The sequence below is a fragment of the Diplotaxodon limnothrissa genome, linkage group LG17 (assembly GCF_057381915.1).
Source record: "Diplotaxodon limnothrissa isolate DT_005_m linkage group LG17, D_limnothrissa_male_GT1.1, whole genome shotgun sequence".
In the NCBI taxonomy this organism is placed as follows: domain Eukaryota; kingdom Metazoa; phylum Chordata; class Actinopteri; order Cichliformes; family Cichlidae; genus Diplotaxodon; species Diplotaxodon limnothrissa.
Window position 1 is genome coordinate 6,132,747 of NC_140612.1, and position 16,794 is coordinate 6,149,540.

The following is a 16,794-nucleotide window of genomic DNA, read 5'->3' on the forward strand; positions in this document are numbered from 1 at the left end:
GTCTCTGGTTGTGACAGACATTTGTAATAAGAATGCAGCATTTTCAGTAAGTTATAGCAGAAAACAATTACTGAAAAGGATGACTATAATCGTTCCTTTCTTTCTTACATTTTTTGATATGTATCTTTATTAGTTAGCGCCTGGAAAACAAAAATCCAGTTATACATCCAAAGCCATAAGGAAAACAAAAACTTGGTGGAAAACCTGTGCCTGCTGTGGATCTTATTGAATTGTCCTTGACAGCAGCATTTAATCTCCTTTGTTCCAAAACATTGACCCACTGGTCTTTTAACCACAAGCTTTAACCTGAGCTCCAGTTCCACATGAGGGGGTCCAGGCCCGTTAAGGAAAAGTCTGCCTGGGCTGAGTTTGTGTGGGCCGGGAGAAAGTTTCCATATAGAGACACAGGGTATGAGTAAGTGTGTGTTTAGTGTATTAAGAGTAAAGTAATCCGGCCTTTGCCACAGAGATCTGTTGTATTTCATTACACTGATTAGACTCTTCATTCCTTCTCTTGGGCGGTGACCCATGTTAAAAGCTTCTAAGTTACAGCGGACCACGAATTCTAAAATAAATTCTAAAATAAATTCTAAAATACATTATTAAACATTTGACCAAATATTTTTGATTTAATTAATTTAAATGAAAACATTAAAAAAATATTTAATTAGCTCCCATTTTAATTAATTAATGCATCATTAATTATATTTTCTATTCATTTTGGCACTTGGGGCCTTCCATACATGGTCACACCATCACCTGCTCACACCATCACCTGCTGTGTTCAAAGAAGAGCCTTGCTTTTCTTTTTAGTGCACAATGGACAAAACTATGAGTCCACATCTTTTAATCTTTGAATTCAGGTGTTTTTAGCTTTATGAAAGCCGTGCAATCTGTCTTTACAAGCATTTGTGAGAGAATGGGTCGCTCTAAAGAGCTCACTGAATTCCAGTGTGGTGCTGTAACGGGATGCTGCCATTACAACAAGTTCATTTGTGAAATTTCTTCCCTCCTAGATATCCATGATCAACTCTGAGTGGTATTATTACAATGTGGAGACATCTAGAAACCACAGCAACTTAACCATAAAGTGGCAGACCACGTAGAGCAAGGGAGCAGAGTCGACGACGCTCACAGTTGTAAAAGTTGCTAAACCTTTGCTGACTCACTACTGCTGAGTTCCAAACAAAATTAAGCACTGGGAGCATCATGCCATGCGTTTCCATTACTGAGCAGCTCCCTGAGTGTAATGTGTCGGTGGCCCACTGCTTTTGTCTTTTTAGGGCATTTCAGATGTTTAGATTAGTCCTTTTTAATAGTTTATTAATGCCCACTTAATTTTTGCGTGGAGGAAAAGCTATCAAGTTTTTCACAAAAAGGCAAAAGCAAAAATAAGAGCTTCATCTTGTGCTTTTGTCCTTTTGCCTGCATAAATGTGGACAACAGGCAGATGGATACAGACATCACATCTTCACCCAAAGGTCGCCTTTCATGACTATGTTTAGATTATGTTTCTGTTCCATGATGCTCACACATATAACTGGTTGATGTTCACATATATAACTTGATTGGAGTATCAATATTAACAAGCTTATCTTCTTCTTATAAAACGCACAGACGTCTTTGTGCAGAAAGGAGGATAAAAGGACTTTTTTGTTGTTTTTGTTTTACTTTGTGCTTGTCGTTTTATTTTGGTAGTTCACCGTATTCTCCGGTACAGAGCTTTCACACAGATTGTATTTTGAAAGTTTTCCCGGAAGCTACCGAGGGTTATCGCTGGTGACTTGACGCTATCGGGTCTCCTCTCCCACTCTGCGGTTCCTGATCGCTGTCATCATGCAGGTGGAATCTGCGCAGTGTGGCTCAGCGTACAGATCCCAAACACCAGCCTCACCGAGCTGCAGCTCAGGACTCGGGACTCCGGAGATCAGACTGCATTTACAGCTGTAAAGGAACCAATCAAGGAGGGGAAAGCAACAAATTGGATTTCCCCCCCCCGCTATCACTTGATGACCATCAGCAGTTTAGATACAGAGGCTTCATCAATTTAACACAACATGATGACTGAGTTAAAATAACCCACATATCGAGGATTTCTCTCTGTATCATACTGCTGGAATAAGCTCACACTGCTGTGTTGATACTGTCAAACAGTTTTCCTTGCCTGGCGCAGTCCAACTCAGCAGCAGTCGCATAGGATGCCATACAAGCCTATAGGAAGTGACTCTCGCAGCTTGACAGGGAACAATCTCCGAGGAACCCGAAGGACGTAATCTTTGTCCTGCGGATCTTATCGGTGTAAAAACACTCATGGCGATGGACGAAGGTACTGTCAGCGAGAGCATCCCAGACCTCAAAGACATAGAGGCGAAAATCGGCCGGAAGACCCCCGAGGGTTTGCTCAGGTGGATGCGGGAAGAGTCGTCCTCTCTCCGGGCAGACGCCAAGCTGGCCCTCGCGCACGACACCGGTAAAGAGACCGGGATGAAGAGTTTGGATGAAAAGATAAGAAAACTGAAGATGGAGATGGTAAGAATCCACAGTTCTCATATATGTGCCCGCAGGATGCGTGGCAGACTCTTGTTTTCCAGGATGTGTCATTCACGAAAGTCAGCCAGGTACAGAGCTGTCATTATGACGATGAATGCTGAGCCCGGCTCGGCTCCGGCAGACAGCCTTGTTTCGAGTACTTGAACATTTATCAGCAGATCGGGTTGTCATTGCTGGGGTGTATCTGAAATTATGTGCAGGTACAGAAGCCTGCACAACTCCTGAGAGCCCAGAGACAGAGGTACTTAACATGTTATCTGACTATACAGCATGCCATTTTTAAAATTTCCTTACTTCTCTTTATTAAGTTCTTGTTTTCTGTTCAACTCTTTATATTAAAATAACTGAATGTATAAGTAACAATCCATAAAGTAGTATAACAGTATAATTTTGACCAGATGAACCTAAACCACGTCATGTTCACATGATCACTAGCCTAACACAATAAACTGTAGTGTAACGCTCCACTTGACAGCTGAGAAAAAATAAATGACTGTGTTTTATACTCCAAGTCGTCCTTCCTGCTCCCACTGTGCGCTCAGAGCCCACAGTGGGACTCACTGCAAAATGTCAGCATTCTTTAAAATGACCATATAATCTGTATTTCAGAAAGCGCTAAATGCCAAATAATTTTCTTATCCCGTGCCTCTGGTGATGAATGATACTTTAGGACAGTGAGATTTAAGGATGCTTTTAGGGCCCCTGCTAATTGTTAGGCCTCCAGTAAGCTCACTAACCTCAGCTTTTTGGATATTCCTTAATTATTGTGTGGGCTCACACATTTAAAGCTATAATAAGTAAGTGTTTTACCTTAATGTTGGGAATAATACCAGCCTCAGCATGATTTCTGAGTTCGCTGACTCGTAACAGCACCAGTAGCATCTCATTTGTTCCCACTCCTTCCCTCAAAAGTGTCAGTCTGTATGTAACTTGGGAGAATGTATACAGTTTTCCAGGAAAGTACATTTCTAAGGAGACACTGAGGGCAGAGCTCGGCAGATTATGCCTACATGACACAAAATCAAGTGGTTTAGCTGCTGGTTAGACACAAAGCAAGAGCAGGATTACTTTATTCTAATAACTTGCAATAGATGCCAACTTTTCTCTTATGGCTGTTTGTGGCTAAAATGTTCCTAAAGTTAGGTGGATGAAGAGTAAACCAACAAATTCTATTCCATATCAAGATGACGATTTTGTGTTTCACGGCACATGGGTGCCCCTCCGTGAGCCTGGTCTGCTGGATGTTTCTTCCTTTTAAAGGGGAGTTTTTCCTTCCCACTGTCTCCAGTCTCCAACTGCTTTCATATAGTGGGGTCGTCTGATTGTTGGGGTTTTCTGAGAATTATTGTGGGGTCTTTACCTCACAATATAAAGTGCCTTGAAGTTACTTGTATTTTGATTTGGCACTATATAAATGAAACTGAATTGAATTGTTCGTTGCGCGAGCAGCTGCTATGATTTGTTTCACTACAATTCAGTACTGGAGCTTAAAAGACTCCAAAGTCCAGAGGCCTTTTATTACCAGTTGAAGCTACAGGGGCTGCTGTTATCACTGAGTAGCAAACGTTACATACGCCTGCTTTAAGAATTATACTTGCCAATGGATGTTTCAGCTTTTGGAAAGCTAAATGTTAGCATCAATCTCTCTTTAATGTCTTAGATAACGTAATTACTATGTTATCAACATGTCAAAATTAGCCAGTTAGGTCAGTGAAGTATTAATGTATTTTGAATCCAGCATAATTAAATTCTACGTTTACACCCAATGCAACACTGGCTGTGTCTTTCTGTACATTTCTTGTATTCTTTGGTAATGTTTTCACTTAGGATCGCCATAGGAGGTAAAATTAAAGATGTGACATTGACTTTGCTGTCGCTGTACGATTATGACAAAAATAATTTGGAATTTGTGGACTGATATCACACTTTTATACTCAAAGCACTCTATACAACACATTCACTTTCTTTAAGCTTAATGCTTTTTCTAACTACATTCACACTCCGATGGATGCATTGGAGAGCAACTTGGGGTTAGCATTTTGCCCAAGGATACTTGACATGCAGACTGGAGGAGCCAGGGATCGAACCACCAAGCTGCCGATCAGTAGGTGACCCGCTCTACCTCCTGAGCTACAGCCTCCCCTAACATGTGTGCAAACTAAATTTTAATATGAACATTGCTCTTATTATTAAGTAGTATAATACTAAGTAGTATAAGAAGAAAATCAGGAGTCTACATTCGATTATTAAGATTAATGATTAATGATGAATTTGATTGTGACTAAATGCAACAGATGTAATTTTACTTTGACTGGACTTGAGTAATAAAATGTGAAGGCCCCTTGTATCCACTCATTCAATAATTCAAGCTGCTCTTCGCTCTGCCAGCAGCTGCACTTTGTTTGGAAATAAGTGGAGGTAAAAATGCACACAGGACCGTGGTGAAGGCGCTCTCTTCCTATTGTCTAGCTGCGCTTGCACCATTTATAGAAAGTAATTTTTAACATATTGCATACATTTCTATCTTCAGTCCACTGGGCTTAATTTTGGTGTGATACATACTCATATCATACCTCTGAACAAGACTGTTTTTCAGTTTCTCTTATTAAATGATTCCATCCCTCGTTTATCCACAGCAGGCCGCTCTGTGTTTCTTCAGAACTGATTATTTCTTCTACAGCAGAGCTTCCGTTCAACAAGTACTTCTCTGTTTTCTTGTTTACATCAACCCCACCTCGCGTCAAACAGTGGAGGTCTGTAGCAATAATGCACCACTCTACAGTTGCCCCCCCCCCAACCATGTTCATGTATGTCATACATTCCTGCGGCAGATGCAGGCATGCACCCCGTCTCCCCATCTGTGGTTGTGACACAAGAGCGTGTGCGCTGCCACAACCGAACTTCCAAACCAAACAAGCTGTTTTCTGAAAGAGTCGCTCCAAAACACATTGGTTACATTCAAACATCCAAAAACACATTAGCAGTTTGGTCGCATGGTAGAAATAGAAGCTGATTTCACTCCAGGACTCATGATGGTGGCAGCATGTGTCTTAAGTTCGCTTGCTTGGTGTAAACAAAGTTTTCAGAAAGAAAGATGATCGGCTGTCATCGTCACATTTGTTTAGTATTTTCTGCCACATGTCTTTGAGTTTGAATTAGGCTCGTATTCCTTGAGCCTGTGTGTGTGTATATCTTAGGTTAGCTTAAATAGCTGGTGAGTAATAAAACGCTCGCTCTTAGGTTGTTGTATCAGTTCAGGGCTTTTGGTGACGGGTGTGGTCTGAGAACTAACTGATGTAGGCTCGTGTGAATCCATTGGAAGATGGATCACAAAACCTTTTTTTATTTTTTCAGAAGTGGTGTGTGTGAATGACTCAGATTGTTTTTTCCTTTTTTTCCCACAGAAGTCTTAAAAAGCCCTTTTTCACATCACATCTGGGCCAAGTGCATATGTAGTCCTACATCTGAGTCATAGCTGATCTCTGGACATGTTGACCACAATGTCAACGGAAATACGCATACGCGGGAGGTTTAGTGTGAACATCACATGGGTTCTGTAGTTGCAGCTTGCCTGTCTGTAATTTTGTGACCAGAAAGGTGCATTGTAATGGTAAATGGTAAATGGCCTGCATTTGTATAGCGCTTTACTCAGTCCCTAAGGACTGCCACCTGAGCTACAGCCACCCCGTAGTAATGGATGTGTTAGCTCTAAAAAGCAAAAAGTCTGAGTTTTAAGGTGTTTTTTTTCTTCTCATAATACATATATGTATTGTAAACATGGCAATATTTAGATATAAATCAGAATATAAATGAATAAATGAGTGTTAGTGGGTTAGTGTGTACAGAAGAAAGCTCAGCTGCTGTTGTAGGTTGTATAGTACCTAACCTAATTGCATATTTAGCCCACATTTGTATTCACAAGGCATCCAGACTTGCTGGAAATCTGTTAAGACTATAGAAGCATGCTGGACTGTTAGTAGTTTTAGTCATTTATCAAGTTTTTTTGCAGAAGCGGGAGGACAGAGAGAGAAGTGATAGTGATGAAGAACCGTTTTCTAACTCTAGGGAGTGAAACTTTCAGTACAGTCCGGGCTGCTCCAGTATGTGAGTGTGTGTGTGTGCCCGCGTGCGTGTGTGCGCATGCAAGTGTGCATGGTTATTTCATCTGTGTGAGTGGTGCTGTGTAATGAGAGTGCAGAAGAAGAGATGGGAGCATCATCTGAAATCTGCTTAGTAAGATGTGCAGTACTAATGTGTGTGCTCAGAGGCTGCAGGGAGATACTAAATGGAAGAGCTCTCTCGTGCACACAGTCGTGCACACAGCCTAGCAAAGTCACCATGTTGTTTTCTTCCCCAACATTTTCTGCCATGCTGATAAGCTCAAACGAACAGGCGGGATGTTAATGAGTCGGCTATAAACTGCTTCTTTTTCCACTCTGAAAGTGTGTGTTTGTGTGGACCCTTCTGTTCCTCATTCATCTGTTACTTTGTATCCATAACCACACTGTGTGGCATTGGTGGGCTGCAGCATCTGCCTGTGTAAGATCAACACTGTGCATATTTGTGTGTGTGTGTGTGTGTGTGTGTGTGTGTGTGTGTGTGTGTGTGTGTGTGTGTGTGTGTGTGTGTGTGTGTGTGTGTGTGTGTACGTTACCACTAATATTGAAGTGTTACTCTTGTTAAATAGCAGGAAAAACAGGAAGTCATGTTACATTTCTAATACAGTACGTCTTTGATTTAAACAAACATGTTGCATAATTAGAATTAGAATTAGAATTAGAATTCAACTTTATTGTCATTGCACATGCACAGGTACAGGGCAACGAAATGCAGTTTGCATCCATCCAGAAGTGCTTAGTGATATAGATATATTACAATATATATTAGCAATAATATAGATATGTAAGTATATTACAGAAATGGGTCTATTATGGTATGTTATAATGTACACGGTATGAAGTATGTTGTGAATATTCTATAACTATAAGTATGTACAGGCTGTAGTGAGTACAAGCTATGTACAGGATATGGACAGGATATAAATATGAAAAACTATACAGAATATGAAATAAATAACTTTACAGGAATCTGAGATATACAGCTATACAGAAATGGGAACTATGCAAGTTGTAAACAGTTGTAGGGTTAAAAATTATCGTATGTACAGAATGATTATTACAGAGCTATACAGTAGTGCAGTTAAGGTAAGTGAGGGTGTGGATAATTTCTACAGAGGCTATATAAAGTGCTAGTGGTTGTGAGTGGTGGTTCACTCCATGTTATTATTGTGTGTTTGAGGGTACAGTTGTCCATTGTGTGTGTGTGTGTGTATGTTCAGTCCATGAGTTAACGTGGGTCAGATGTCAGGAGGCAGAGTTCAGGAGTCTGACAGCTGTGGGGAAGAAGCTGTTCCGGTACCTGGTGGTCTTAGTCCGGAGGCTCCTGTAGCGCCTCCCAGAGGGCAGGAGGGTGAAGAGTCCATGTGATGGGTGACTGGGGTCTCTGATGATTTTCCCAGCCCTTTTCAGACACCGCTTCCTGTAGATGTCTTTTATGGCAGGAAGTGGTGCTCCGGCGATGCGCTGGGCAGTTTTCACGACCCTCTGCAACGCCTTCCGGTCCGAGGCAGAGCAGTTCCAGTACCAGACTGTTATACAGTTGGTCAGGATGCTCTCGATGGTGCAGCGATAGAAGTTCACCAGGATGTCTGAGGACAGGTGGTTCTTCCTCAGAGTCCTCAAGAAGAAGAGGCGCTGGTGAGCCTTCTTGACCAGCTTGGAGCAGTTGGTCGTCCAGGTGAGATCCTCGGAGATGTGGACTCCCAGGAACTTGAAGCTGCTCACACGCTCCACAGCCGTCCCCTTAATGTGGATGGGTGGATGTGGGTCAGCATTCCTCCTGTAGTCCACGATGAGCTCCTTGGTCTTCTCGGTGTTAAGCAGCAGGTTGTTTGTGTCGCACCACTCAGCCAGACGATCCACCTCCTCCCTGTAGGCGGCCTCATCGTTGTCACTGATGAGGCCAATCACCGTGGTGTCATCTGCAAACTTAATGATGGTGTTGGAACCATCAGCAGGTCTGCAGTCGTGGGTGAAGAGGGAGTAGAGGAAAGGGCTCATCACACAGCCTTGTGGTACACCGGTGTTCATCGTGATTGTAGATGAGCAGTGGTTATCCAGCCGGACGTGTTGGGGGCAGTTGGTCAGGAAGTCCAGTAACCATTTGCAGATGAGGGAACTGATGCCCAGGTCTGTCAGTTTCCTGATGAGTTGTGAGGGGTGGATTGTATTGAATGCTGAACTGAAGTCTATAAACAGCATTCTGGCGTAGGTGTTGTTGTTGTCCAGGTGTGAGAGGACAGAGTGCAGTGTGATGGAGACTGCATCCTCTGTGCTCCTGTTCTGGCGGTATGCGAATTGGTGGGGGTCCAGGGTGGGGGGGAGACAGGATTTGAAGTGTGCTAGGACCAGCTGCTCTAAGCACTTAGTGATGATGGGGGTGAGTGCTACTGGGCGGTAGTCATTGAGGCAAGATGGGTTGGAGTTTTTGGGTATCGGGACGATGGAGGTGGATTTGAAGCAGGCCGGTACCACAGCGTGGGCCAAGGACAGATTGAATATGTCTGTGAGCACTCCTGCAAGCTCCCCAGAACACGCTCTGAGAACACGCCCGGGGATAACTCTCAAGTCCAGAAAAACACACTGATTCGATTGGCCTAAAGTACAAAATATAAATCAAAACGAAACTACAGATCTTTAAAATTAGCCTTTAAAATTGTTATGGTCATTAACATCCTATTTCCTGTTACTTGGATGATAGACATGGATCATCAGAGACTTTTAAGACAGCCAGCTTAGAGTCACCAAACAGTGACGTAGGATCATTATTCAGGAAAGCGAAAGATACGGACACGTTTCTTTGCCCAAATGATACCCAGCTAGTTCAAAACCTAAAAACAATACAGTTTAACAATTAAGAAATCTGAAAATAATGCAAGTCATCACACAAGTGAACCTGAGTTGGCAGTTACTATATTTGTTCAAGAAAACTGTAATACTACAAAAAAACGAACAAAGAATTCATCAGATATTCGATGCAGCTGCTCTAAATGATTTATTATACTGTAGCTGTAGTGTGATTACTGACTCTAGCAGAGTAATGTGTTATGTAACTGCTTCCAGACAAATGTGTTCATGTGTTTGCAGTAACGGGTGACTTCAGAACACGTTTGTCGCCGGCTCGGCTCATGACTTGATTTGGTGGGGAAAGAGCTGAAGGCAGATAAATGTTGCTGTGAATGATTTTAGTGCTGCTGTTCATCTCTGCGGGAGCAGTTTGAAAGCATCTGTCTTTCGCATTCGTCTCCAGCAATCTCCACTCTCCACTTCACTGATCTAAACAGATTTACTGGATAGAGACACTCCTTTAAAGCCAGAGAAGACTGGCACTAAGCCTTACACACACACACACACAGAGACACACACACTGAAGGGCCTTTTATATATAAGCTGCTTTGTGCATTTTATTAATGATCAGCATCTGTATTTTAAGCTACCAAAGGGCAAATGTTATGCTGTTGCTCGAGGTATGTCCTTACTTTTTGCTAACTCCTCCTTTTTTATTCACTTTAGCTTTCCCATGTCAGCCTCTCTCTGTCTTCCACCTCTGGGCAGATGAATGTCAGTGCAAAGTCAGCTCTCCGTGCAGAGCTGAGCTGTAGGGAATCAAAATCCAGTCTGTTTAATCTCAGGCTTCTTTCTCTAACTGGCTACTGGCTATGCTGTCACTGATGTCACAGTCAGTACAGGGTTTTGTTAAATTCAATTATTCCTGAGTGACCTGCAGCTCTTTTATTCCTCCACCACAATTTTGTTTCCTGTTTTCTCTCCATCTCATTTTGTTGCTTGTAACCATAATATCAGAGAGCCTGGTAGGTCTTCTGTCCAGGCTTCATTTCTTCTTATGTGACAGCAGGTTTAGACAGTAATGTTTGCAGGAAGTAGATGGACAAACAGAGAAGGGGCTACATCAGCTTTGAAGAATGAGCCTCTGCTCCTCTTTGTATCCATTGACTTGCATATTATGCTCCATGAGGGCCAAAATTCAGCATTTCTTTGTAGTTTGCGTTGCTATTTCATAAGACAGTGATCTTCACTTGGCTTTACTTGTGCTTACGGTGAAATCTCGCATGTTGCCATTCAGCATTCTGTCCTGTAGTAAGAAAGAAGAAAAGGAACAGTAAGAATGGCATTCAGACATGAATGCAGACAGATGGAGCAGCTGGCGAGTTATGGAGGGCCAGGGCTGACCTTCTGCTGCCTAATGGAGACTAGAGGGTCTCTGCAAGGACGCAGTATGTCTGAGGGCCCGAGTTAGATTGGGAAGGTGAAACAGCAGACACGGGCACCAGGGGATACGAAAGAGAGAGAGAGAGCAGTGACTGTGTTTATGTTGCTGGTATTCCAGCTGGCAGTAATTCAGCAATCTGTTAGGTTGCTGTGAGATGATAGGAAGCCACATGGGACAGTGTGCGTCATGGATCATACCCTATCACAATCTACAGGATGATGATGATGATAAACTTTAATTTCGGACATGTAAAGCAAAAAAACAAATAAATACACATATACATTCATTTATTCACACACATACATATGTGCACAAACAAAATCAACATAACATGAAATGCCAACTCAATCATCATGTCTGAAAGAGAACAGGAAGAAGACTAGAGGAGACTAGAGGGTCTCTGCAAGGGTCTCTGCGTATTAATCACTACGCGTGCTCAACACTCTCATCCCCACAGCTTGACAGAAAATGGTGTCCATAAAAGTACTGAAGGAAAAAAAAAGTCAAAAAGGTGAATATCTAGAGTAGTAAATTGTCCAACAATTATAACGTGTTCTCGTTGTAAGGTTCAGAACGCTGAAAGCATTTCGGGGCACATTGCGGTTCTCCATTTGTTCTGTTGACTCTGAAAGGGATCAAAGCAACGTTAGAGAAGGAAACCCTTCAACAATTAAATTCCCTCAGATGAGATCACTCAAGTGTTGCCATCAGTCGTCTTCTTCTGTTGATATTCTTAGAGCTAAAAGATTTTCCTCACGTCCCACTGTGGGCACCGTGTGCTCCAGCTACAGTATTTGCACATTTTAAGACCACAAGTACTCATTTACACTGTTGGTTTGTCTGTGTTGTGTTTTTTGTTTTTTTTTGTTAATTAACTGATCAGATACCAGAAACACGTCTTCAAGTTATTTATTTCACTGTTAATGTGGAGAGCTAAAGATAAAGATACCTAATGATGTTATTATGACGTATATTTTGACACTTTATGAAGCAGTACTTTTTGTGCTTTCATTACACAGTAATAAATATTTCCTGAGGCGGATAAATATTACAAAGATTTTAGCAGGGATCCAAAACAAATGAAGTCTTTCTTCTGCACCAGAAATCTTTTAATATGAAACAACGAGTTTGACTTGTTTGCAGAGTGCAGGTACTTGTCTTATTTGATAATATAAAAGGCAGGAAAATTAGCTTTCCAGAAACCTGTGGGTCTGCCAGCTGGTGCGTGGCTTCATGCTGAGTAAGGAAGCAGGAGTGTGTTTGGCGATGTACCGATGTTTCAGGAAATGCAAAAAACATGATTAATGATATTAAATCCTTAAGGCTGCTTAGTCCCATTCACATTAAACTTTGTTGGCCCCACTTCGACCTTTTTCATCCTTTCTTTGATGTGCACGCTTGACTTTGTTGTGTAATTAAATGCTTCAAATCAGTCTCAAAGTAATGAATATAGTGGGGATTGAAACAAGTCCCACTTGAAGAGCAGCAGAGCAAACAAAGCAGGAAACAGCTGACACAAACATGATGGATTTCACTTTTAGCAAAAAGCTGGAACACGTGGCTGTCATTGTTTAAATTTCATTACGAAAAAACTTTGCATATTTTAATATGTTGATTTGTAGGCAACTAATCTATTTTGTGACCTCAGTAAAGAAGACATGCAGAGTTGAGATGACAAAGATGATTTCTTTTACATTTTTATTGAAGATTTTCCACTAACACTTTCTGAGATATTGTGTTAAGAGCAAATGCCATATATCTAGTTGTATTTCAGAGGCAGTAGCCTTACAGAAGAATTATTATCCCCCCAAAAAGCTAAGGTGTGGCAGCAAGGCCACTCACAGATGGTCCCTCTGCTTGTGTAAAATTACATACTCAAATGCATCTCTGGTGTATAACTTGTTTTAATTTCATGCATTGGTGAATTTGGTTAATACACAGTATAAAAATATCATCTCTAACCAACCACCCAAGTTACCCAAATTAATATCGCAGAAAAAAAATGACCTGTTGCGACAGCAACAGTTAAAGTCAGTGTAGTTCTGCAGCAAAGTGTTCATAGACTGGTGGAGCTCATAGCTTTGTTAGCATTGTGCCACCTCAGCGCTGACAGGCACGGAGCTACTTTTATTGCCACCCTCATTAAGCACTCGGTCTCTGCCAGCCAAAAACCTCAAGCCTTGAGCCCCACCCCAAAACTTGTGTGTGCCAGGATGCCGGTGGGTTCATACCCACATATTCATGAACAAAAAGCTGTATATACATATATATATATATATGTGTGTGTGTGTGTGTGTGTGTGTATTAGAGCTGTGTCTGCCTGTGTAATTTAGCATAACCACTGACTTTGGCTTCAGCATTTACCAGAACATTGACCACACAGCTCAATTCTCCTCCAGTAAAGAAAGTAAAATGAAACCCTTCTATTTCATCTCATATCCACATTTTTTTTCTTCTGAAGTGTGTTGCCTGTGTTTACTTGTGATAATCAACAAAAAAGCTGGTTCCCATAAGTTCAATCTTGTGTGTTTTCTCCACAGTTAAAATTACACTCTGGATAAGGTCTGGTTATGGTTTAGTCATGCTGTGGTTATGTTCTACAAGTCACGTGAGCCATTTCAATCTTTCACGGCACAGACTAAGTAAAAGGTTTTTGAGCAAATGTGGTAAGCTCAAAGAGAAAGTTAGTATTCTTTAGGTGATGGGCACCAACCAACTTTGAGCATGCAGTGATTAAAACTGCTGCTTCCCATTGATGAGTTTGACAATTGTTGGTTACGTTTTTTTAATCATGATGCACAGAGCCGGACTCTGTGGTTGGCCTGTGGTGCAGCCCAAGGTTCGAGCATGTTACGGCATAAGAAGGAGAGACTGATGAGCCAGTATGTGACAGCTGTGCCAATCAACCCACCCTGACTCTGCTCCCTGAACCATCCTGCCCTACCTCTCCCTCCTGCAGCTGAGTCAAACCACACTTTTAGAAAGATTCAAGAGGTCAAAGTATTCAGCAGTCTTAGAGGAAAAAACGGGGCAGAAATGATCTTTTCTTAATACCCAGTTTAGAAACCACTGATGTCGATCAGCTTCCTGCTGGTTTGATACTGAGGAAGATGGAGGAAAACCACTCAACATCAGTGGATTGAATTTGCCATAGCTTTTTCTTTCTTTCCTTTTTTTATACCAAGCAGCCTGTGGTGTGGTCTTAAACAGTGAATGGCTTATCCAAAGGTCAGCCACTACCTATGCATAGAAACGAAGTATGAGACATATTAATTCATGCTCACGTGCACCATTTTCCATCTGGATGGAAGAATGTCAGGCTTTTAAACACCCCATAGAGCAGCTTTCTTAATTCTTCTGCCAGTGTTTTCATCAGAACTGATAAACATGAGTAACTTAGTAGGTTGGATCAATCAATTCATTCCATCAGACTGATTTATTGATTTATAAGGATCAATTAAACTGTTACACTTAAACTCCAAAAGGTCAGAAAGATCTTAGTGGCCTGAGGCCTCTGCTCGGAGTTTTTTGGGGTGTTAAACTTACTCAACACTTTATTATCCCAATGCTGTGTTAGCGCTGGAATATACATAATGTTACACTTGCAGGACTTTCACTTTTCACAGTGCGATGTAGTAAAATAAAATATAAAAAGACTGTAAAACTATAATTGTATATTTTGTCTGTCTGACCCAAAATTATCTGAGATGAAATACACAAATATGTATAAATTACCACAAATTTTAATGATTCCCAAAAAGGGATACAGCCAGCCTCCCGGGGCACAGTAATAGACCAGCAGAAAGTGATACATAAGGAGGAAACTGAAGAATACTTTGAAATCAAAGGCTCAAAGCCGAGGTGATCTCAGTGGTCAGAGCTTTGAATGTTGTTGCCATATATCACCTCTGGGCTCTGCACTTTGCTTTGAGAACTTCTGCAAATGTATTCTAGGGAAGAATTTTCCATGACTGCAGCCATCTTTCTCCTTCTAAGTCACCATTTAGCTTTCTTATCCTCCCACACACATATTGTATTTGAAGATACCCATGGCTGCTAGAGGCCCGCTGAAGCAATTATTGCTTTATTTATTTATGACAGAAGTTGTAGATTAACTTTTGAATCCTTTGCACCATTTACAGCATTTAAAAGTCAGCTGAAAAGGAAAAAAAGTCTTTTTCTCGACTTTCTTTACTAATGCGTCTTACTTTCCACTGTATCAAATTTCCATCTCTCACTAGCTTCTCCTACAAACTCAGCTTCAGTCACATTCCCTTGTAATATCCATCTGTAACCTTGTTTCCCCTCCACCTTTACTTTGTTTGTTTCCCATTTTTAGTATTGTGGACTCCAGGCAGTTTCTGTTATTAGTTTCTTCCAATTAGGGTAATCTGGAATAGTTTAATAGCATTATAACAGTGTTTGCACTTGTCCCTAGAGCCAAAGCTGACAGCTTTACATAAATATGTGCGGTCTCCTAGGTTCAACATCTGTTTAGATTTCTCTTTTGTTGCACATTGCACACTATCAAAACATGACCACTGTGAAAGTAAGCATGCATCATTATTGTAAATTTAGAATATCTCCTTTTTTGTGTCCGCAGGCTCACTTGCGCTCGGTGGACGTTAAGATCCTGCAACAGCTGCTGGCGGTGCACGAGGGCATCGAAGCAGTGAAATGGCTGTTTGAGGAGCGCAGCACACTGACCAGCCGCTGCAGCAGCCTCACCAGCAGCCAGTACAGCCTGGGGGAGGGACCCGACACCTCTTGGAGAGGCTCCTGGAGCAGCTTGCAGGACCCCAATGACAAGCTAGACAACATCTCCATTGGCAGCTACCTGGACACGCTGGCAGACGACATGGATGAGTACTGCCCTTCCAGCTCCGAATCCGTCATCTGCTCCACCACACCTCTAGTTTCAGAGGCTACTGCTGGGGGCCGCATGGTGGGAGGCTCCGTGGCCACAGCCACTGCAGCGGTGTCAGGGCCCGTGTTAGGCCTGAAGTCCGGGTCTAGTGCTGTGGGAAGTGAGAATGGTACTGGGGTTGGAATTATTCCAGAAGTGAAAGGTGGACCTGGGAATGTTGCCATTGGGAAGGGAACTGGAGGAACTGAAAGTGGGAAGCCAGCAGCTCCTGGCAGCTGTCCACAAGCCAAGTCTGAGGGCCTCAAGCAAGGTGCTCCTATCTGGACCAAGACTGCAGAGACAGATAAGGGAAGCCCCATGTTTAAGGTCAGTACTCCAACGCAAGGCCTTAAAGCTAATGGTGTCCTGGAGAAATCAACCACACAAAGAGGCAGCCCGACCCGCACCTGTCTCAGTGAGAAACTGGCAACCAGCCAGAGCCCCAAAGTTAAACCTTACAAAAATGGAAAGATTGACTTGGACACGTGCAAAATGAATGGCAAAATGCATCTGGAGTACGACGCCCACTGGCGCTGGGTGCAGTCGCAAGAAGATGTGACGTTTTTGTAAGAAGAATAATCACAGAGAGGGACTAAAGCCACTATTGAACACTCCTTCTGCAACATCAAAACCCAGATCACTGAAGATTAAAAGAAGAGTGCACTGATGTTGTGAAAGGCACATAATGGGGCTTTCCCCGGTGAAAGACACTGGGTATGAGAGACAATTACCTGTTTCTTCTTTTGTTCCTTCCTGTAACTGCACTAACTTCCTATAAAACATTGATGTCAGTATTAAGGGATTTTGGACCATATATAGCCAAACAGGGGTGCCTCACAAAATCAACTTTAAAATCCTGTGTCACAGATTTTCCTCAGGGTCTTTTTAACAATCCCTGATATTATTTCAGTTTCTTTTCTTTTACGTTATTTTGTTTTCCTGAAAAATAAAGCACAGTGAGACGATCTGCCAGAGAGCTGAAACATGAC

At 42.1% G+C, this 16,794-nt stretch overlaps 1 protein-coding gene across 1 annotated transcript; it reads left to right on the top strand.

Annotated features, from left to right (window-relative positions):
* The first annotated feature begins 2,310 nt into the window (after positions 1-2,310).
* On the top strand, positions 2,311-16,375 carry lurap1 (leucine rich adaptor protein 1). Its single transcript, XM_085376439.1, has 2 exons — positions 2,311-2,529; positions 15,503-16,375. Exons 1-2 carry the CDS (start codon positions 2,311-2,313, stop codon positions 16,373-16,375), a joined length of 1,092 nt encoding a protein of 363 aa, XP_085232565.1.
* Positions 16,376-16,794: the final 419 nt, after the last annotated feature.

Excerpts from the sequence above, each read along its gene's own strand:
- lurap1 (XM_085376439.1), top strand. The coding sequence starts at position 2,311 with ATGGCGATGGACGAAGGTACTGTCAGCGAGAGCATCCCAGACCTCAAA. Across the intron at positions 2,530-15,502 it reads GAAAACTGAAGATGGAGATG|GCTCACTTGCGCTCGGTGGA; the intron begins GTAAGAATCCAC and ends TTGTGTCCGCAG.